The 23,512-nt window shown below is 32.9% G+C and overlaps 2 protein-coding genes across 2 annotated transcripts; both read left to right on the plus strand.

The window, feature by feature from the left end:
* Positions 1-115: 115 nt before the first annotated feature.
* On the plus strand, positions 116-9,010 carry LOC140052654 (ribitol-5-phosphate transferase FKTN-like). The gene is made up of 9 exons (XM_072098324.1): positions 116-289; positions 1,663-1,807; positions 2,042-2,086; positions 2,386-2,580; positions 5,425-5,702; positions 6,114-6,376; positions 7,217-7,350; positions 7,611-7,738; positions 8,197-9,010. The coding sequence occupies exons 2-9, from the start codon at positions 1,703-1,705 to the stop codon at positions 8,408-8,410; spliced, it is 1,362 nt and encodes a 453-aa protein (XP_071954425.1). The 5' UTR covers positions 116-289; positions 1,663-1,702; the 3' UTR covers positions 8,411-9,010.
* A 1,032-nt stretch (positions 9,011-10,042) lies between these two features.
* On the plus strand, positions 10,043-22,989 carry LOC140052653 (dihydropyrimidine dehydrogenase [NADP(+)]-like). Its single transcript, XM_072098323.1, has 16 exons — positions 10,043-10,240; positions 11,208-11,318; positions 12,858-13,028; positions 13,459-13,620; positions 14,533-14,811; positions 16,410-16,605; positions 18,101-18,270; positions 18,593-18,803; positions 18,978-19,162; positions 19,260-19,475; positions 19,622-19,855; positions 19,968-20,172; positions 20,410-20,672; positions 20,913-21,092; positions 21,325-21,468; positions 21,632-22,989. Exons 1-16 carry the CDS (start codon positions 10,187-10,189, stop codon positions 21,941-21,943), a joined length of 3,093 nt encoding a protein of 1,030 aa, XP_071954424.1. The 5' UTR covers positions 10,043-10,186; the 3' UTR covers positions 21,944-22,989.
* Positions 22,990-23,512: the final 523 nt, after the last annotated feature.

The raw sequence follows: 23,512 nt of genomic DNA on the forward strand, positions 1-23,512 counted from the left end.
TCGACGACGACCTGAGTGGTAATTTCTTCACACTAATGATGATGTCACACCCAATAAATTTACGTCACAAGTTCAACACCGCCCCCACACAAGGTTTCCGTCTGCTGCCAATGATGGCGCAATGACAGTCAACTCTAAAAATGGAAAGAAAACACACGGGTTTTCTTGAGAAACATTACATTTTTTTTTAAACAGAAATATATCACTGTAACCTAGTTATGCATTATGATATCCCCAGCCTTGTATGCCACGGGTTAATAGAAGAAACACCTGCTGTCTATAATTCTAGGTTAGCCAGGCTAATCAAGTTTAGCTTAGGCTAGGCCTAGCTAGAGTCTACTACTAGGCCTAGCCGCTAGAGGCTAGAGAAAGCCCTACTCATTTTGTTGTTTGTATAGGCCTAGCCTAGGCCTAGAAGAAGCCACCCAGACTGGTTGGCTAGTGCCGGGATTTCATTAAGCTACAAGTACTGTACTGGTGGGCCTAGACTAGGCTAGGCGCGTTTATTATTTTAAATAAGGTCTGTTTAGATTAGTCCATGTGCGACAATATCATTCTCTATAGACTATATTTTCACAAAACATGACTTGGCGTATGTAACTTTATCATTGTATTGTAGGCCTAGGATAGGCTAGCTAGATAGAGTAGTACTAGTAGTGTTATGCGCGATTTGAACGATTTGCGCAATTTGAAATTGCGCAAAAAAATCCTTGCGCAATTTGAAATTGCGCAAAGAATTCTTGCGCAATTTAAAATTGCGCAATGATTTTTTTGCGCAATTTCAAATTGCGCAAGAAAATCTTTGCGCAATTTTAAATTGCGCTGCACAATTTGTAAATTGCACAAGATAGTTCTTGCGCAATATGACACCTTTGCGCAATTTGAAAACGAACTGTAAATTTTCCCATACATGGCTAGGCTAGGCCTAGGCAGAGGAGTTTAAAATTTAGTATTTTATTATAAATAAATAAGACCATTTCAATGAAGATAATGTTTAATACTCACTTTTTAAGTTTTTAATATTAGTTTAAGCTAGGCCATGTAACCTAGTCAGTATCAGTAGTCCAGACCCTAGCTAGGCTAGAGTAGTATAGCCGGCCGCCCGCGCCGCGCCCGCCTGGTGGAACACCACCGCTTCGTTTTCCTTCGTCGGTTCTTCGACGGTATGCTAACTTATAACAATATTTGCACTACTAAAATAAGGAAATGCGATATTTATCTTTAATTTTGAATCATTCTTAGAAATTACTATAAGAATATGAGTGTGCATGATTTCACAATCTGTCGAAAAACCTTGCGCAATTTGCAGATTACTTGCGCAATTTAATATGTTGCTTGCGCAATTTGAAACACATGTTTCAATTCAAATTGCGCAAGGACTTTTTTTTGCGCAATTTCAAATTGCGAAAATCGTTCAAATCGCGCATAACAGTAGTATACTTCTTTACTTCGTCACTACACACGTACGTGTAGGCTAATAATACTAGTATATATTATTATTATTATACTAAACTTCAAATTCATTCAAGTGGCAGTGGTGGTATTTTAACATCACTGTGTTATTGTTAAGATAACATTTAACTACTGTTGTTACTATGAAACTCAAATTTGCTTTCTTAATCAATATTCGAAGTTTATTCTCTTTTTTTTTCTTTTCAACAGTAATCATGATGAGGTTGGTTGAATAACAGATCATATTAGAATGAGAAAATTAACATCGCTTGTCCTTACTCTCACTGTTGGTGCTCTCTTCCTTATTCTACAGATGCTTATTATTCATAAATTCATTGAGAGGAGCAAATCTGAAGTAAATATGTACAACATTTTGAATTGAGATCTTCAATTAAATCTGTTCAATTAGACTTCTTTTATGAATGATTGACAATATTAATACCTGAATACAACAGATTAATTAAATTAGCATTAATTGTAACACATCATTTATAATTAAATTATTGATTATTTGAAATCATTCAATATATAAAAAGAAAAAAGAAACTGTTTTAGTAATCCTGTCATGATTCTTTAACATTTTTGTTAGGTATTAGAAGATCAAAGAGAGGCTCTTCAGACACCAGTGCAATATGTAAGTTAAATAATAATAGATTTTGATCCCACTTACGTTTAAGTGAGTGAATGCCTATGTTCCCTCCTTTCTAATTTAACATGGTAAGGTTTTATAAACAATTTTATAGATATATACTTTGAAAAAATGCTGAAGGTTTTACAATGTTTAACATAGTTTATGTCTGCTGACAGAACCAACTAACAACCAACATTGAGTCTGATGACTAAAATTACCAAATAATTTATACTTATAGTGTGTAAAGCAATACTGTACAACTAGGATGTACTGAGGTTTTCTTGAATTTTATCTTTCCACAGAAGGCTGTTCATATTTTTATGGCAGTAATGAGTAAATTAACTGTTCCAGTGGTTTTAGTAGAGCCATCAATATTGAAAGCAATTATGCAAAAGAGACTTGGACATCTTAAAGAACATAATGATTGTGAATTTGTATGTATAAAGCGCAACAAAACTACATTTTCTGTCCTTCAACACATGTTGGTGCATCAGCAGGTATGGTGTGGTTAAATTACAAATTGAAGTTGAATGATTAGAAAAAGAATAGTTTCACGTTTATTACCATCATTTAGTAACCTCATTTGTATACAACAACAAAAAACAACTTAGCCAGAGTACAGAATGTCCTTTATTTTCAAAGGCCTAGAAGATTAATATTTTATAGAATTTTTAAGTATCCAGGTTTATACTTTCAATGGTCTGGATCAAGTCTACCACGTAGATTACTTTCAATGTTATAGACATACAACAGAAACAGCCAACTAAGGATGCAATATAAGCGAATTAATGCCAGCAAGACTGGCTGCTGTGTAGTAAATGAATATAACAACATATTATAACCTATACAGTCAACTCTCCCAATACCGGACACCTTTGGGCCGGCCAAATAAGTCTGGTTTTCCGGGAAAGTCTGGTATTCGGAATGTGTTTTTAATGGTAAAATTAAATTTGGGACCTTTTGGTCCTCAAAAAAAGTCTGGTATTGGGAGACTTTCTGGTTTTCAGAGAGTAAGGTATTGGGAGAGTTGACTGTATAACATTTTATGAAGTACCTTGGTACAGTTTTATAAAATGATCTTGGTAAAAGTCTTTAGTGTTCCTGTCACACCAAAATCAGTCCGGGTCAAAATCGGTCCGGCGGACCAGTTTTGGCTGCCAAAATCGGTCCGGGGGACCATTTATGGCTGCCAAAACCTGTCCGGCCGGACCAATTTTGGCCGCCAAAACTGGTCCGGCCTGGATAAAATCGGTCCGGGCAGTAGGACTGTTTTTGGCCGCCAAATATGGTCCGGTCTTACAAATATATGGTGCGCAAAATGAGTCATAATGTATATATCATTTAAAAAAAGGCCATGATTAGTCATTATTGAAAACTACGGGGATTTATTTGTTATTTTAATATTATAAATTAAGCCTGTTTTTTTAATTATCATTATTAGTAGTAACTCATCAATAATTAATACTAATTGTTAAGCTTTTTGTATACAATATGTATCTCTGCCTGTTTTAATCCATTTTTTCTTTTTTAACATCTTCGTTTCCCCATGATGTTAAAAACAATTTAATTTATTAATTATTTATGGTTAATCAATCAATATATCAATTCAATACAATTATTATAAAACAATTATCCAATATTGATTAGGCTGAGGAAGGAAAAAGGCCTCAATCATAAATAAAATCTAGCTGGCAATATCAGCGTCTCATACCCGTTCATGTGAGTGTGTGGCAGGCCGAAATATGAGTGAACACCTAAGTCATGTTTTTAGATAAAATACATTTATTTATAGTATTTATCCGACAAGATAACTTACTAATATATATCATGGGATATTTTTCTAGCCATAAACAACTTAAAACAGCATCATAGGCCTAGTAATTCAATTAAAATCGACAGAAGAAAAGCCCGGACCAATTTTGGGAGTGGCGGACTGCTTTTGGCCACAACTTTAGAGCCAAAACTGGTCCGGCCGGACCGATTTTGGCCCCGGACCATATTTATCGTGACATTCCCATGCAAATGCTAGCAATATGCTTACTAAATAGGATAAACGACAGATTAGATGAACATGTCCCTGTAACACAGGCCGCGTATCGCAGAGGACGAAGCACTACCGAACATGTACATACATGCAAAATGTTAGCAGAAAAGGCAATTGCGTCATCTAACTACGAAATAATATTACTACTACTTGACATGACCAGTGCATTTGACACGGTGCGGAGGAATACTCTATTCGACATACTGACACATATATTACAAGATGATGAACTACACATGTTGAAAGTTTTGATAAACAATGTAAAATTAAGCGTTCGAATTGGAAAACAGACAGGAAAATTGTTTACTACTACACTAGGAGTACCACAAGGTGACTGTATGTCTCCGATACTGTTCACACTATACCTAGCAAAGGCACTCGAATCAGCAAACACAACACCACTACCCCTACAACAGCTTAATATCCAGATGCAGTATGCAGATGACATTTCATTTATTAGCGACTCAAAAGAACACATAACTAAAATAAAGATAAATGTAACAGAGAAATTAGCAGAATTCAATCTAAAGATAAACGAAAGTAAAACAGAAGAATACCTAATAGGAAGAAACACCGATAGTAAATGGGAAGAATGCAAATACCTCGGTAGTAACTTGGACACAGAAAAAGACATCAAAAGAAGAAAATCACTAGCAGCTATGGCATATAACAAGCTGAAGCCGTCGCTAGAACACAAAACGATGTCTATAGACGTGAAATCCCGTTTGTTTGACGCATACATAGCAAGTATTTTCTTATATAACAGTGAACTCTGGGTACTAAACAAAAAATTACAAGAGAGTATAGATATATATCACAGGAAAATGTTGCGAAAGATGATAGATATTAAATTAACAGATAGAGTGTGTAACACGAAAATATACGAGATAACAAAACAAGAAGAATGGAGTAAAAGAATTAAACGAAGGAGACTAAAATCGTATGGACACATAATTAGATTACCGGATGATACCCCAATCAAACAAACAATGAAGGAAACTAACAGGAAAGTAAAACGACCCGTAGGAAGACCAAGAAATAACTGGATGAATCAAATAAAGAAAGACTTACAAGGACTAGTAGACACTAACACAATAACAAACCATCCTGCCATAAACAGAAAAAAATGGAAACAAATTGTGGAAAGCGTAATGTCGGAAGACGGAAAACGTTAGCAACAAGCAACAATTTCCATGCAAAAGCATATAAGAATACGTTCTCGCATTGATAATACTCTCAACAAACTGCAACATTTTTATTTAATACAGATGAATCACCTTTTTTTTTCATCTTTTAGGAGGAATTATTAAGTTCTTTAAAACTTCATGGTTTTGCTGTTTTCAAAACTGAAGGAGGAGATCCTCTAACAGCGCACCAGTTAATGACATCAAAGCTTGTTCCATATCATTATCTGTTAGTCTATCAAGACCATCTCATTCACCTTGCTCTTTTGTATGAAAGAAGTGACTTGTATTTATGGAAAGGTCCGCTTGAGTTACCAAGCAGTAGCAAGCTGTACCAAATTAATTTGGAGATTGGTACATTTGCAACTCCTTATCCTGCAGCCATTAAAAAGTAAATCATTAATTTATTCTTTATTTTTCCATAATGAAAACTATATACAATTTATTATGCAGCAAATTTACTGGACAAATAGAATGGTTTTAATTTATTATTAATATATTAATTACATTAGTAATAATGAAAATATAATAACCTTCAATCAAGCACTCTGACTGACTATTATATTAACTCATATTATTAGGTTTCTGGCTTATAGTGAAAAACTTTAGTATAACAATAAAGCCAACCATAGAGTATCATCATCATATCCGAATTCTGGATCTGAAACTTGAATTTCTTTGAAATAATACAAATGATAGGAGACTTTGTTTTATGTTATATAAAATCATTCAGTGGATCTTCTTGAATTTCTTGACCAATTGTTGTTTAATTCTAATTCAGTACTTGACAATTTATCATCAGGTTTGAAGTAGCAGAAGTCAAAATTGACGGCATCTCCTTAAAAGTTCCAAAACGGCCAAATAGATATTTAAGAAGTCTCCAAAATTCAAAGTTTCTTGAGTGTGACTACCAGCAAGCAATGGACTTCTACAGTGTTCATGGGAAAGATGACTCCTCAGTTGCTCTTGATTTTAAAAATAGAGCAATTGATGTAATATCACAAGGACAAAGAATTTTGGATGAGTTAGGGGTTTCATTCTGGCTTAGTAGTGGTACTTGTTTAGGTAAGTTTAAGGTAAATATGTAAAATACATTTTTTCAATAGTATAATAATTGATAATCTTTATTGTACTGTACTTTTGCTTAATACACTTGGCATAAACATCATTAAATTACTTTTCTGTCTAAACCAATTATGCTGGGTAGTTATAAATGTTTATATTTTGCTGGCTTTCGGCCTCCTGAGTAACACAATGAAATCCTCCACATTTTTGCTGGTAGTATAAAATGAGTTACATTTAAAGTAGCAAGTTCAAACAAAGTACACCAATCATCAATTGTGCAACACTTTCTTATGTTTGTTTGTTTGTTTTGTTTGTTTTATCTTTATACTGGGTGACCTCTTCAGTCAAAGACTGATCTCCCAGAGGGCCCAGTTGGTGATCAGTGGCTGTAATGTACTAATACACCGGGGTAACCCCCTACTCGTCTCAAAAGATGTACTAGGTTCTTTAAAGTGCACACGACCAAGTTGTGTACACTGGACCTACGGCTTATAGTCCTTATCCGAGAAGACTCGTTCTACCACCAGAACCATGGAGTGAGTGAGCCTCGAACCCCTGCCGATGTTATGGCTACGTGATTACGGTTCCACTGTCTTAACCGCTCAGCCACTCACTCATATATGTATGTATGTATGTATGTAACAAACAAATATATAACTGAAGTATAATAGTTAGTTAGATAAATGTGTTTAAAGTAATAAGATAGAAATTGAACAAGTAAGACTATTATCGTATTATCGACCTGGATGACTTTCCATCATTTGTATGATTTATCTATTGTGACTATAAAACATATATCTTCAACTACAGAATTATTACACATTTGATCTCGATCTTTAGGATGGTTTAGAGAGTGTAGTATTATCCCACATAGTAAAGACGTTGACTTTGGTATATGGGCAGTTGATTACAAACCAAATATAATAAGTGCCTTTGAAATGAATGGCTGGATGTTGAAGCATATACTTGGAAAGGTAATTGTAATATAAACATATATAAAATATGATTGTCAGAAAGGCTAATTATTTACATTAATTCAGTAACTATATTTACATGATGTATAGTACTGTATTATTAGGGAAAAAATGTTTTGCAGAACATTGCCAGAAAGTCTAATGAAGGGTGACTCGATCTCTTAATCATACTATCTGAATTCAAACATTAACATCCAAACACATGACTATAGCCAATCTCTTGGTTGATTGACTTCTACACATAAAATCTGTTATTTCAGGTTGAAGACAGTTTTGAATTGTCCTTTATTCATAAAAATGGATTGAAACTTGATTTATTCTTCTTCTATGAAGAAGTTGATCATGTTTGGAATGGTGGTACTGATGTCTATACCGCAATTAAATATAAGTAAGTTTTAAGATATATATTATAAAAAAGGCAAAATAATGTGGATTAACTGTAGCTGGATTTTAATGGCGATACAAATTTACTAAAAAAAGTAAGTCAAAAGATAAAGTAAACTGCCAGAAAAAACCTATGCTAATTTTAAAATAAAATAATAAAAAGGTGACCAGTTACATACAATTTCAACATTAAAGATATTTAAAAAGTATTGAAGTAGTTAGAAAGTATCGTTTCAAAAGAACTTTCAGATACATTTTTTTTAAATGCATGTAACCTGTGACATTTAAGTTTGAAATAAGGATTAATAAATATGTTTATATCTTTATGATATTGAAACTAACTAATGATAACATGGTATTGGATCAGGATTTGAACCCATGCATTCAGGGATCCTTGCTGGTATATTAACCACCAGTCTACTGTGTCATTATGATAATGAAATTTATGTTCATATTTTTTAGGTATAGTTTTCCAAAGTTCCATCTGTGTTGGACCGAGTTCCAATTAATGCTTGTGAGAGTTCCATGTGAGACTGAACCATACATCAAAGCTAACTATGGCAAACATTGGAGAAAGAAATTAGAAGAATGGGATTGGAAAAGCAGCCCACCGAATGTGAAGGAAAATGGCCGTTGGCTTGAAGAAGAATACCAGGATGCTATACAAGTATTCTAATAGCTATCTCATGGAGAATGCCTCTCTTCAGATACAACCATTTAACATCTGCCCACATCTCAGATGGAGAATGTCTCTCTACAGATACAGCCATTGAGCATCTGCCCACATCTCAGATGGAGAGTGCCTCTCACAGATTCAGCCATTGAGCATCTGCCCACATCTCAGATGGAGAATGTCTCTCACAGATTCAGCCATTGAGCATCTTCCCACATCTCAGATGGAGAATGTCTCTCACAGATTCAGCCATTGAGCATCTGCCCACATCTCAGATGGAGAATGCCTCTCGACAGATACAATCATTGAGCATTTGCCGACATCTCAGATGGAGAATGCCTCTTTACAGATACAGCCATTGAGCATCTGCCCACATCTCAGATGGATGATGTCTCTATTTACAACCATCATATTTACAAGCAAATATGTAGCAGAAATCCTGTACATCATGAAGGCATATCATCATGTATGCATGTAGCTAAAAGAAGTCTATTGTTCAGATTTTAATATCAAGTTAGTTAGATTGTTGGAGATCATGCTAAAGTCCATCTGAACTTGCATATCTCTACTGTAATATCTATACCATCCAACTGACAATGTTCTTCTAAATAAATAAATAACAAAATACATAATATTATGTATTGTATTTTACTACTTAAAAATGATTATGTAAGAGGAAATAACTTTTTTAATTGCAATAGAATCAGTTTATGTGCTATTTATTATTTTTCAATAAAAAAAAGTAAAATAACTGGAATTTTGTGAAAACCTTTGTTAATCTTTAATCGCTGCTGCTTCCCTACCAGTTTCAAAATACAATAAAACCCCTATTAATATGTCCCCTTAATAGGTGTGCCCCTTGAATTGTGGAACCCTTATTAATTTGTCTCCTTTTAATAGGGGTGTCCGTTGATTAGAGGTACCCCTGTTAATGTTTCCTCTTAATAGGGGTGTCCCTTGAATAGGGCTTGGCTGTTTATGTTCCAGGAGGGGATATTTATATTGTATAGGCCTACTCAGTAATGGATTACTAGATGGCCTAAACTATTGCATTTACAGTACTGATACTTCTATAATAGATTAAAAGAAGAAAATGTACTTTGGCGAAAATAAGGTAAAGAGTCGTCTCTAGAATCAGGACGATATCTACTTTAAAAAGTACTGATTAATAGTTTATTACATCATTAAGATATTTGGGAAAGATGATGAAAATTAGATGCTGATTTTGGGCCTAATAGCGCGGAAATTGTACGAGATAATTTGAGATTAGAAAAAGTGGATGAAGCTGGAAATTCGTCATGTCACCCAAATGCAATTACTGCCTGCTCACAATACTAAATATCCTCTCCGTAACAGAAAAAAATGGAAACAAATTATTATGAGAAAACATGTCAGAGATGATGTTTCGTTGTGATTACGCCAGTCCGTTTTATTTATTTATAATACTGTATTTAAATGTAATTTACAAAATATAATATTTAATAAGCCTTGAAAAAGAAAACTGAATAGAAGGAAGATTCGAGATAAAAAAAAATACAAATATATAGTGTGTCTATTCAAAATCATTACATGGTTTTTAATAGACAAATTTTGCACAGTAAAATAGGGCCCCAGAATTATTCCATGGAATAATGGTCGGACGATGTCCCGTAGTATTAGCCAATCAAATCGCTCAGTTTACTTAAAATCTGATATCAGAGATGTGACAGAAATCCGATATTTAACTACGTGGAGCAGGCTGTGTAAATAAACATATGCCTTACCAAACGACAACTTAACATGGAGGAAACATTGACGAAGAAAGTACTGACTAGGGAGATTGCAGATATTGAGGTAATTGTTATGTTTACATAACATTTGTCTTTGCTATGTATTGAGGTTATAACAACCGAGTTCTAGAGACCGTAGGCTATAAAACCCGGGATAAAACCACTAGTAATAAGCATGGAGTTGACATGCCAGCTTATTTTCAGGGAGCATATAATATGCATAATAGAGATGTGTACAGTACAGTACGTTCACCCCAAAACTACAATACCATCATAAAAACTTCGAAAAGAAGCCATCTCGATATCAAGCCCACTAGGCTTATTTTTAAGATAGACTGTATTTGAATGTCAATATATTAATTACCTATTTTAAATACAATTAATTATCTCAACAATCAAGTATTTAACTACTATTTATTTTTTTCCAAATGGTAATTTGATTACATCTTCCAATGTCCCATATATTGAACAAATTCCTTCAAAAGGGAAAGAAGTGTATCTACATCTTGTGGCAAATATGTTTAACATTGGTAGGAAATGTCACAAAAATCATACAGTACTCATTGTAGTAGAAATTCATATAATTTACGCGCGTATAATTTATAGCATTCAATTCAAAAAAAATTCAGTTTGCAATAGTATTTCAAAAAGAAGCCCATCCATTTATTATAATATTGTTATTTTATGAGTGAATATATTTTTTTCAAAGTAGAAATAATTGGAAAAAGTAAAATAGTAAAAGTAATATAGTGATACTGCATAATCAATTAAAAAAGTGTAATTATTACTGATTAATGTTAAATTAAGAGACAGTTGATTTAGTTCACTTTTGGTTTTCCCTGTCTCTAATTGTTTCTTTATTCTATTGTTGTACTCTTGTACTGCCATGGTTTTTTTGAGATGAATAATGAAACGAAATAAAAAATAAATAATGTCGTTAATCAAAGGCTAATATCATCAGTACAACAATGGTCAGGTTTGACACTTAAAAAAGAAAGTACTACTCAAGTATAATCATTTGTTTGCTTTAGAATCTGTTATCACTAAACCCTCGTATTAAACCTCATGCAAACTTGGTATCAACCTCAAGCACTCGGCAAAACAAGAAGCACTGGAAAAGAAATGCGGGCAAGTCATGTGGGGTAGGTATGATTTTACTTTATGTGCACTTTCAAATGAAACTGAAACTATCTCTACAACAAATATATCCAGACAAAAACAGACATAGATTAACTTTAAACATTATAAAGTCACATTATTAACTAAATTAAATTAAATTAAACAATTTGAAAAATATATTTTTACAAATATGTTTTGTATTTATGTTTATAAACACAGATCTTTTCAGCGTATTTTGTCCATCACAAATGAATCATTATACCTATTATCTCGAATGTGGAACATATATATCATCTAACTAGAATTGTTAAAATTAAAACAATTCATAAAGTGGGTCTCCATCATCCTTCATGATAGTTTTCATTTTTAGCTCATTTTTAGCGAAAGCAATCTATCGCTAGTTAACAAATGCATCCCTGTGGAGGGGCCTCTTTGCAAACACTCGATTTCAACTAATTAGGAACGATCCTCCTGAAAGTTTTGTTTAATATTCCTAATATGAGTTTATTATTATTTACATCATATCATTTCTGCTGGGCCTATCCAGTACGACTGAATTCTATTAAATGCACTAGAAAAGTCAATGAAAATATACAATAGGTTTTTCAAGATGTTTTATAACTACATGTGTAGGTACTTCTGCCCCTCTCTTTTCTATGAAATGTTTAAATTTTTATTAATATCATCTTTTCATGAAATCAACTTTAAGTATATAAAACTAACCGTAAAGTCACCAATACATCAATGTTCCTGAAAAGCAATAGTCATGTTCTGTATTATATCTAATGGCCAAAAATTAAAGACAACAACTTAAAACTTGTGGACTCACAATGCAAACACATCATGCAGACAAAGAAACAAACAAGTACTATAGTTAAAACATGTTTGAATAGACAAGTTTTATTTCCTCTGAAATATGATGCAAGAAGCATTTTTGGGTAGAAGCTGGGATCCACTTGATTTAGGATATTTCGACCTCGCTGATTACGAATATGGCGGATCCCAAGCGAAATTCGGCCATCTAAGCCCTTAATTTGCATAATTAAAAATGGCGGCCATTTTTTATAATTACCCTATATCTCGAGAACCACTAGTCACAGATAATTAATTTTGGTCTCTAAATGTTTTAAATATATGTTTTTATATTCACTTTAATGACACATTTTCTCAAAAAATGGATGCAAGTCTTATTTCTGACATTTTGACCTTTGACCTTTATTTATCGTATCTCAGTAACCAATAATCGGAGAGACACGAAATAGGGCTCAAATTGTTCAGAAACTATACATTCATATTTATTATAATGAAATGTTTTTACAAAAAATGGCCGATTCTACAACTATTGACCTTTGAACTATTAGTCAAATATAATAATATAATAATAATATAACTCGTAATCAGCGAGGTCGTAATAAGCTAAATCAAGTGAATCCCAGCTTCTACCCAAAAATGCTTCTTGATTCGTTTTCTAGGCCGTTTTTTGAGAAATGGAACCTGTCTAGAATGTACTTTCTGTAAAGTGATAGCGGGTCTAAATTTGTTTTATTTTAATTTGAATCAAGGACTGTGACAGTTTAGTGAACAACTTTGATGACATTAAGCACACAACACTAAGTGAGCGAGGTGCATTACGTGAAGCATCTCGTTGCTTAAAATGTGCAGATGCCCCATGCCAAAAAAGTTGTCCCACACAACTGGATGTTAAATCGTTCATCACCAGTATCGCCAACAAGGTATAAATACAATAATGCTATTATATATTTTCCGACGTTTTTTTTAAATGTAGAGTACATTTATGTAAGTTTGTGTATCAACCGTCTTTGATAGAAAGAAATCTTTAATAAAGAATTGTTTTTGTACATTTTTAAATTAAAGAATTAACTCTTATTATATATTCTAAAAGTTTTTTTATCCAATCAATGCAATGGGAGACTTACTAAATAGTGATTATGTTCGCTTTTTAGGAATCATATCTCTGCCTGGTTGTGTGTGTTTTTTCTTGTTCTTTGTCCTTATTTTGTAAATTGTATTTTTATGGAGACAAAATAAATGAAATGAAATTAACTAATGACTAATGATTAAACTAAATACTAATTAAAGAACTATTTGTAGAACACCAAGTTTCAGTTTTCAATAATAAATTTGATTTTTTAAAACCTTTAGAACTATTATGGATCTGCTAAAGCAATTTTGTCAGACAATCCTCTTGGCCTTACTTGTGGCATGGTATGTCCAACCAGTGACCTGTGTGTGGGAGGGTGCAATTTGTATGCATCAGAGGAAGGTCCAATCAATATTGGAGGACTACAACAATTTGCTGTTGAAGTAAGTCTATATAACACACGTCTAATTAGCATAACAAAGGTTATAGCCTTTGGTCAGATATATTTTTTCAATGACCAAATTATATAACACTACAGTACTGTAGACTGTAGCTTTGATTTTATTAATAGAAATTCCAGAATCACAAAATGTGTATTTCTGTGATTGAATTATTTTCACTCAAGTCCACTCTTCCCCGATCAGTCTAAATAACTTATTAATCAAAATAACTTATTAATCAAAATTTAGGGTATTAGACTACAGATTATTTAGTTAATCTCAACAATAATCAACTCACAAGAAACTTGTTTAGTTGTTAGTTAATAATTTGTAGAGTTGATCATATTCTCACAAGTTAACATAATTTACTAATGTCACTTTACTTTAATAAGTAACTCTATTTGAATGCAATATTGTTTAAACTAAAGGTTTACATTAATAATAAATAAATACTAGTAAGGTCAAGTTTGTAGTACACCATTATTATTATTATTACTTCAAAAAATAATAATGAGACATTCTCAATTCTCTGGAAGCACATGGTGTTGTGTACTGCAAACTTGTAAACAATTGTACACCTGATTATTATTCCTATTTGGGTAAAGCTGATTGCCAATTTAATTGGGAAAATATTCATTATAACATATGGTTGAAATAGTGAATTTAAAAACAATTAAAATAATTCAGTGGGTTTTTCATACGACGACTTATATGTGATGGTACTCATTTACATCAAATACTGTATTTATATATATTTTTTCCATAAATATATCATTGTTGTGAGTATATTTCTCTAAACCCTACATTACATTTTAAACTTAATTAAAGTGATAATTTGTTATTAACACCAGAAACGCACTTGAATAAATTCCATTACAATTTATCTTTTTTTCTAAAATTATCTTTGTATCTTAGATTTTCAAGGCGATGAAAATACCACAAATAAGAGATCCTAGCAAGGAACCAGTATCTGAACTTCCTGAGAGTTATCATGGTAAAATCGCCCTTATTGGGTGTGGTCCAGCCAGTATCAGCTGTGCAACTTTTCTTGCTCGCTTGGGCTATAGTAATTTAACAATATTTGAGAAGGAAGAATACATTGGAGGGCTTAGCTCATCTGAGATTCCACAGTTCCGTTTACCATTTGATGTTGTATCGTTTGAAGTGGATCTCATGAAAGACCTAGGAGTGAAAGTAATAAATCTATTATTTAAAATTATTATTTTAAGTATGGATATTGAATTATTTTTCAGCTGTCCACATCATAATATTGATGTATTCTTTATTTTTGACACCTTTAGTAGTTGATAAAGATATTCACTTTTGCCACAAAAAAAAAAGTATATATATATATATAAATCCAAAGGCAAATTACTGAAAAAAAATGACAATGCTGTGGGTATCAGTGGCTGGATCTCAATGGAGATACAAAAAAAAAAGCGAAAAGCTAAATCAAAAAGATAAAGTAAACAGCCAGAAAAGATATATATATATAAATCCAAAGGCAAATTACTGAAAAAAATGACAATGCTGTGGGTATCAGGGGCTGGATCTCAATGGAGATACAAAAAAAAAGCGAAAAGCTAAATCAAAACGATAAAGTAAACAGCCAGAAAAGTGAGTTATATATACACTTGCACTGATGAAGGGCTAGTGTTGCCCGAAAGCTCTGATAACTTTTCTGGCTGTTTAATTTATTGTTTTGATTTTCGCTTTTCGCTTTTTTTTGTGTATCTCGATTGAGATCCAGCCACTGATACCCACAGCATTGTCATATATATATATACAGAAATACATTAACTTCCCCTTTTTCCATTAAATTCATTGGTTAAATAATTTATTTTAAATCACGTAGCTATTATGTGACATTAAAATTTTAGATATTTAGATAGTGAAAATCTATATTCGTATACTATTCTCTACTCTCTATCATTGTTATATTCATATCTGAGTACTGGTGACCATAACAATCATATTAGTTTTGTTTATATCTTAGAATTGACCTTTGAAATTGAACTACTACTACAGTATCTAATGAATATTTAATCATAAGAAATTTTGCAAACATATCTAAAGTACTTCAGCTAAATTAAATTGTTATTCAATTAATGGTGTGACCACTCACTGCAGCCAGCTGCAGTTAACAGCAAGTTATTGAAAGACCTCTCACTCCAGGTACCAACAAGTCCTAGGAAGCTGCTATGGGAAATAATTAGGTGCCTATAATAAGTAGATAACAGCATGGTACACATTTAAGGCACCTTTATGACATGAAGTACCATGTGTTCCATCTATTCTTTCAGTCTTTATTGTATTATCTACAGTTTTCAGCAGTTATAATTTATGATATTGCATATTTTACATATAAAAACATCACAGGCACAGGAAAAATGTCTAAACCGCTAAGTGAAATACTGAAAATTAATTAATTAATTTAAAATAAAGATAAGGAAATCTCTGATAATAAGAAAAAGCCACCCCAACCAAGATTAAAACCTTAAACCTTCTGCTTGATACGCAGATGTCCTAACCATTAGACCACTGGTGGAGCTTTCATGGTATTGTTACAAATTTGATAGCGACTCTACTGTATTTTATACATATATATATATATTAAATTTACAGGCATGTTATGCTTATTTTAATTAGTAGTATTATATTCCGTATCCACAAATTTAATTGTGATGTTAAATCAATATTTTTGGAGTATGCATAAAGAGGTTTTTAGTTGAAATTTAAACTATAGTATTCATTTTCTGAAGGAATTTTTTTTATATGTATATTTTTAATAGATTGAATTTGGTAAAGGTGTTGGATTGGATGGCCTTACCATCGACTCATTGCAGAATCAAAATTATGAAGCTGTATTCCTCGGTATGGGTCTTCCTGAAGCAAAACGAGCACCTATGTTTGAAGGCCTTACTATGAAAAATGGATTCTATACTTCAAAAGATTTTCTACCACTTGTTTCAGTTGCTAGTAAACCAGGTATGACCATAAATTTAAAACTAGAACTTTTAAACCATTGATTTTATCATTTTAAATGTGTACATAGATGAAAAACTAGATTCTCAATGTGGCAGGGGTGGAGGGCCAGTTGCAATAATAAGGTCAACTATTGTATATACTTGTATAGGTCAATTTTTTTCAACATCCTGTGCTTGCACTGCTATAGATGCTCTTGTTTTCAGTAAAAGCAGACTTACTTTTATATTTATTTTTAGCTTATCGTTATCCATATGTAAAAAACCATGGCCCCTTAGCTAAAAAATTTGATGGGCTATTCAGTATGACTGTTATATTTGAACTGAGGCCCATATTATAAAAAGTTTCACATATTGTATATTTTGTATAGTCAGTAGTATGCTCAATCAATTAATTTCATTTCATATGAGCATCTGAAAGTAATCTGCATAGATATGGTACCATAAAATTGATTGTTTTGCCTTAAACTTCCTGTTTCATGGCTTGTTAATATCTTCATACTATTTCCGCTTCTTATTTCCCCTGTTTCCTTGTTCTAGCTAGTTTCATTGGGCCAAAGGTCAATTTATAATAGCAGTTGGACAGTGGTTGAAAGATTATATCTAAAGAGACCTACAGGTCAAATGCTTTTAATTACAAATTTTGCAGAAAATGTCTTTGTCTTGTTCATGTCCATTTTATGAAATATTATATTTAAACTAGTAGAGAGAGTTAAAAATATAATAAACTATTATTATTTGCTGTCATAAAATCATAACCTATACAGTAGATGTATTCATGCATTAAGTGCCAGAGAAAATCCATCTGTTTTAACAGGTGATTTTTATTTGATTTGTTGCCATTGAAATTCACTATTGTTCTTTTACTGACCTCAACCATAATTCAAAAGAATTCGTTCTGTAATCTATTACTGTATTAGCTGCAGTTTAGTGAGTATAATACAATTGTGATTGGCAAGCTGAGATTTGTTTAATCACCATCATGGTCAAATACATATTACTAAAATACTAGGCCCACTACAGTTACCTAACGTTACAAAGTACATTGTTGTGTTGTATAGAATTATGTTAAATATTTTTCATCATTTACAGGAATTTCAAGGTTTTAATATTATATGAAAAACTAATATATTTATAAGATTATTTGAACATACAGTATGAATATGTGTATGGGAGTATGTGTACTGTAATTATTGTCCTCGTTAATTTGGCTACTGTTGCTTAAGAAATTAACCCAATAAAAATAAATTTAAAATTGATTGAGAAATGAAAGAAAGATTAGTTTCATACTTTATTGAGGCCAATTTTTAAAATTTGCATATACATAAATTATTGAAGCAAACCATAATTGAAAATACAATGCAAAAGTTCAGTAGGCCCCCTGGGCCCCTTATTTTAAAATCCATTATTGTACAGTATTCTGTGTAGGATCAATTCACATAATGTTTTATGATCAGACAATAATACTAAAACATTAAATAATTTTATCTCTATTACAGGAATGTGTTCTTGCAAGAAGCAAGCTCCTCAGCTGACAGGCAATGTGATTGTATTAGGAGCTGGTGACACTGCCTTTGACTGTGCGACCTCAGCTCTGCGATGTGGTGCCAAAAGAGTGTTCATTGTGTTCCGCAAAGGGTTCACTACCATCAGAGCAGTTCCTGAAGAGGTAATTGCAAAGAGTAATAACCATGATTTCGGACCATTCATATTTGATGACCCTCAATTCTAACAAAATATCTCGTTTAAAGTGTGTCCTTCTTAGAAGCTTGATAGTTAATTTAACATTGTTTATGATAGAACATTTCTCGTGTCTCATTCAATACAATTGAACGCTTGAACCACTTCATAATTTTAGCCAAGTGTTTTCAAGGTTGATTTAAATATAAATATTGTCTATTGATTGACCAAGGTATATTTTGAGTAGGTGCTTATTTTCAATTTTAATTTTTCTTTCTCGACCTAATGTGCATATTTCGTTTTTTCCGTAGATGGAACTGGCTAAGGAAGAGAAATGTGAGTTTATGCCATTCTTGTCACCACGTAAGGTGTTGCACAAAGGAGATCGAATCTCAGGTTTAGAGTTGTGTCGTACAGAACAGAATGATGATGGATCCTGGTTTGAAGATGAAGAGCAGATTGTACGTCTCAAAGCAGATTATATTATATCCGCATTTGGATCAACTTTACTTAACACAGAGAGTAAGTTTTAATTATTATGAAATGTTAAGAAAACAGCAAACGAATGGTCGAAAAGTTTATCAACTTAGAGAAATGGTTTCAATTTGGTCATTCTTTTAAAATTCTGAATGATTATGTTCTACTTTTAATTAGATAGTTGAAATAATATATTGTAAAAAAATATTGTTTTTGCAGTTAAGAAAGCAATGCATCCTGTAAAACTTAACCAATGGGGTTTACCAGATGTTGACAAAGACACCATGACATGCTCCGAACCATGGATCTTCTGTGGAGGTGATTTAGCTGGTGTTGCACAAACTACTGTTGAATCTGTTAATGATGGCAAGACTGCTGCCTGGCATATGCACAAATACCTGCAGGTACACCTTTCTTATTAGATTTGAGCTGCCATAAGTTCTCCAATTACCAAATGCCAATAACCAACTATTTATTATTGTTTTGTTTTTATTATCAAAGTCTTTGCATGGTTTACCAGTGCCTGCAACTCCAGAGCTGCCAAAGTTCTTTACTGCCATTGATAATGTTGATCTCAGTGTTGAAATATGTGGCTTGAAATTTCCAAATCCATTTGGCTTGGCTAGTGCACCACCGACCACCACTATGGCTATGGTGAGACGTGGCTTTGAAGCTGGCTGGGGATTTGCTCTAACTAAGACTTTCAGTTTAGATAAGGTAGGTTTTTGATTTAAAAGTTAATAAAAGATAAAGAAATATATAAGTAATAAATAAATATATTCCAGTAAAATGAATACAGACAAAAAAAAAAAATTGTGCAAGAGCTATGTCTTTATTTGTGATTTATATTCATTCATTTCTAGGATATTGTAACTAACGTTTCACCACGTATTGTACGTGGAACAACTGCGGGACATAACTTTGGTCCTGGTCAAGGTGCATTCCTAAACATTGAATTGATTAGTGAGAAGACTGCAGCCTATTGGTGCCAAGGTGTTGCAGAGTTAAAACCAGACTACCCAGACCGAATCATCATTGCCAGTATCATGTGTGCCTATAGTAAAGATGACTGGACTAAACTTGCTAAAATGGCGGAGGTAACTATTTGCATTGAATTTAAAATGTTGTACAGTAAATCAGTACTTTTACTTTAGTCACATTTCAATATTCTGTACTGCACTCAATGTATGTGTATAATTTTTTCCTCAGAATTCTGGAGCAGATGCACTTGAACTAAATCTATCATGTCCTCATGGAATGGGTGAGCGAGGTATGGGATTGGCATGTGGTCAGGATCCAGAACTGGTTTTGAATATATGTCGGTGGGTTCGAGCTGCTATCAAGATTCCTTTCTTTGCCAAGCTCACACCAAATGTTACCAATATAGTGAACATAGCAACAGCAGCACATGAAGGTACTGTATTGAATCATGTGTTTAATTACATTAATGCTTAATGCTTGGTTTAGTGTTTCTCTTCACAAAAATGAATGATAATTTATTAGTAGCCAACATCAAAAGAAAAAAATTAACTTCTTGTTGTTCCTAAGCTAATTAAAATTCTTTATCAACTGAACCTGGCTTAAACATTGTTATTAAGCATGCTTTTACAGTAGTAGTACAATTAACAGTGTTCCCTAATTGTACTATTAGGTGGTGCTGATGGTGTGACTGCTACCAATACTGTGTCAGGTCTAATGGGCCTCAAAGCAGATGGAAAAGCGTGGCCAGCAATTGGTAAAGAAAGTAGAACAACTTATGGAGGAGTCTCTGGAAATGCCATTCGTCCCATCGCCCTAAGAGCTGTGTCCGCCATTGCTAGGGCTTTGCCTGGTTTTCCAATCCTTGCAACTGGGGGAATTGATTCTGCTGAAGCTGGACTGCAGTTCTTGCACTGTGGTGCTTCAGTACTTCAGGTACTATTTATCCTATTTTGTTTCTCAAATAGGAAGGTCACAGCATTACAGTTCACAGTTAGATCCTGCATCATCAATGATACTTTAATTTGTTGTTGGATTCTAATCTGTGGCTTTGAAATATTACTTTTTCTACTTAAACACTGGTTCATCAAAAGTCTTTCTAAAGCAAACACTTTGGTTTACAAACAATATACTATTATATTTACACCCTTGTCTCCTTTCATCTCATTCTGACAGGTTTGCAGCTCCATTCAGAACCAGGATTTCACTGTCATTGATGACTACATCACTGGGCTGAAGACAATGCTGTATCTGGAGAGCATAGATGAACTTCATGACTGGAATGGACAGAGTCCACCAACAATAAGACACCAAAAAGGAAAACAAATTACAAAAATTAGTGACATTATTGGCAAGGTATAATTTTTTTTCCCCAAAAAAATCTATGTTATTATCAATTTTCATACTCAGTGTAATGTATTATATCTTTTTAACAGAATGACATGTAAAAATATAAATCATCTTTTCTTTTTTAAGTATTTCTATTTACAGAGATATTTTTTTGTAGCAATGTCAGGGATTGAACTCAATACCTGGGGTCAGTAGGCAACCAACATACATATTTTGTAATAAAGTAATTTTATTTCAGCATCTGCCATCGTTTGGTCCATACATGGAAGAACGCAAGAAGTTGGTGACACAATATAAGAAGAAAGTGGGAATAGTTAATGAAAATTCACAAGAAACAACAACTGTAAACAATGACAAGAAAAAACCAGTACCTACAATACAGGTAAGTTGCAGAGAGTAGTAATATTTAGTGGCATGATTATCTCCCTTAACCTTTACAAGTAGTTGGCACTGTTAGCTATAAGGCAGTGAATAGATTTTTAAAAAGTGGTTTAGAAGAATGAGCACGGGAATTGCTTTATATTTGTTAAATACTTATCTTGTAGGAGATGATTGGTCGTGCCCTACCACAGATTGGGACCTACGGTGACCTAGACAACCAGCAACAGATGGTAGCACTAATTGATGAAGAAATGTGTATAAACTGTGGGAAATGTTACATGACCTGTAATGACAGCGGCTATCAATCAATCACATTTGACGCCAAAACTCATCTGCCCCATGTGACACAGGATTGTACAGGATGCACTCTATGTGTTAGTGTCTGTCCAATCATTGATTGCATCAAGATGGTGCCTCGTCCAACACCATATGTGCCTAACAGAGGCATTCCTCTTGCAGTGCAACCAGTGCCATGAGATATTATTATTCCTTAACTCATTATTCTACACACTTTCCCATCCTCAATTTTAATTACATTTCTCTGATTTTACTGTTATGTATTAGTATTTAATTTGTTAATGGCATATATCCAGAAATCACTAAGGGGGAATTTATCACTGCTGCAAAATGTGGTAATCCATTTATACATGACAAACATACGCACAAGAGGACAAAGTTGTATAAAAGTTTTTACATTTTTTTGGAGGAGCTGTAGTTTTGGTTTTTTAAACAAATGTTGGCATCAGATAGGATTGATTTGGATCGGTAGGGGTGTATCTTATTAGGCCTACTTATGGTAGAAGTGCACTTAAAGTTACTGTATGTTGCTACAGTAATACACACTTTCAGATTTTTTTGTTAAATTCATGCTAATTAATAATATAAATAAAATACATTTAATTATATAAGTTTGTATAGAATTCCTTGGAGAATTATCAGTATGCTTCTTGTCAGAATCTACTAATCTAAAATGAATAGATTTTTGGTGTTTCCATTTCAGTATTACCACCAGTGAGTATGTCTTCTGATGTTGGACTCAATATTAAAGTTATATATAGAATGCTATTATTTCATATTGAAAAGCATAGTCCATATTTAAATGTGTTGTTTTATCAAAATAATTATTTGGTAGTTAATTATTTAGTTTACTATTTTTCATTTAAACATATTTATCATAAAATACAAAACTTGTACAGGTATAACATTTTACATAATCAAGCTTTATAAGTATAAATTTAATGAAAAAGTTGATGAAAAGTGTGATTGGGAAAATGACAAAATGTTTCCTTTATTTTCTTCCTCAAATATTTTGAAATATATAATATACTCTTGCTGTACTATGCCGTATTGTGATAAATTGTTGATATATAACATGGCCATTTATGAAAATAATTACATTACTGAAATAAATTGTATTGATTTTAGAGACTTGTTTACAGTGTGATTAAGAGATAAGACTTAAGTGGGGGTAAGACTTAAGGAGTGGGGGGTAAGACTTAAGTGGGGTGGAAAGGAATACAATATCAAACATATTTGCAAAAGGAAATATTTAAACAGACTTATTTCTTTCAATACCTCTTTTCTGTGGTGGTCAAGTCCGCTTGCTAGCAAATCCAGGTTGATCTACCTTGGTAGACTCGTACCAGTGCAGTGCTGTACCAGGACCGTAGCAAGAAATTAACAAAGATGTTTTAAATATAATGAATATAACTTATACTTGTTGTTGGGATTGGGTGATGAATTGATTGGTGAAAATTGGCCCTGCTTATACTAAGCAGATATTTGATTGTTTGACAGTACTTTGTATCGCGTGCCATTCATTATTTGTATACCATTGAACGTTTTATATGAAAGCCAACTTATGGAGTTTGCCATCTATAATTTTGTAAAACAAATATTTAAAAGGAGAGATCACATGGATGGAAGTGCTGAATGTGCATGTTCCTTTCGACGTTATACAACATTATCGTCGTTAACAGTTCAACGACGATTGTTTGAAAACGATCAAGTTGATATTATAACGATAGTGAGTACCTTTTCCTGTA

The sequence above is a fragment of the Antedon mediterranea genome, chromosome 6 (assembly GCF_964355755.1).
Source record: "Antedon mediterranea chromosome 6, ecAntMedi1.1, whole genome shotgun sequence".
Taxonomy (NCBI): Eukaryota; Metazoa; Echinodermata; class Crinoidea; order Comatulida; family Antedonidae; genus Antedon; species Antedon mediterranea.

What these genes read in the sequence shown, in the direction of transcription:
- LOC140052654 (XM_072098324.1), top strand. Translation starts at nt 1,703, where the DNA reads ATGAGAAAATTAACATCGCTTGTCCTTACTCTCACTGTTGGTGCTCTC. An exon ending in TATCCTGCAGCCATTAAAAA is followed by an intron (nt 5,703 to 6,113) that starts GTAAATCATTAA and finishes ATTTATCATCAG; the next exon opens with GTTTGAAGTAGCAGAAGTCA. An exon ending in TATACCGCAATTAAATATAA is followed by an intron (nt 7,739 to 8,196) that starts GTAAGTTTTAAG and finishes CATATTTTTTAG; the next exon opens with GTATAGTTTTCCAAAGTTCC.
- LOC140052653 (XM_072098323.1), top strand. Translation starts at nt 10,187, where the DNA reads ATGGAGGAAACATTGACGAAGAAAGTACTGACTAGGGAGATTGCAGAT. An exon ending in AGCAACAGCAGCACATGAAG is followed by an intron (nt 20,173 to 20,409) that starts GTACTGTATTGA and finishes TTGTACTATTAG; the next exon opens with GTGGTGCTGATGGTGTGACT. An exon ending in GTGGTGCTTCAGTACTTCAG is followed by an intron (nt 20,673 to 20,912) that starts GTACTATTTATC and finishes TCATTCTGACAG; the next exon opens with GTTTGCAGCTCCATTCAGAA.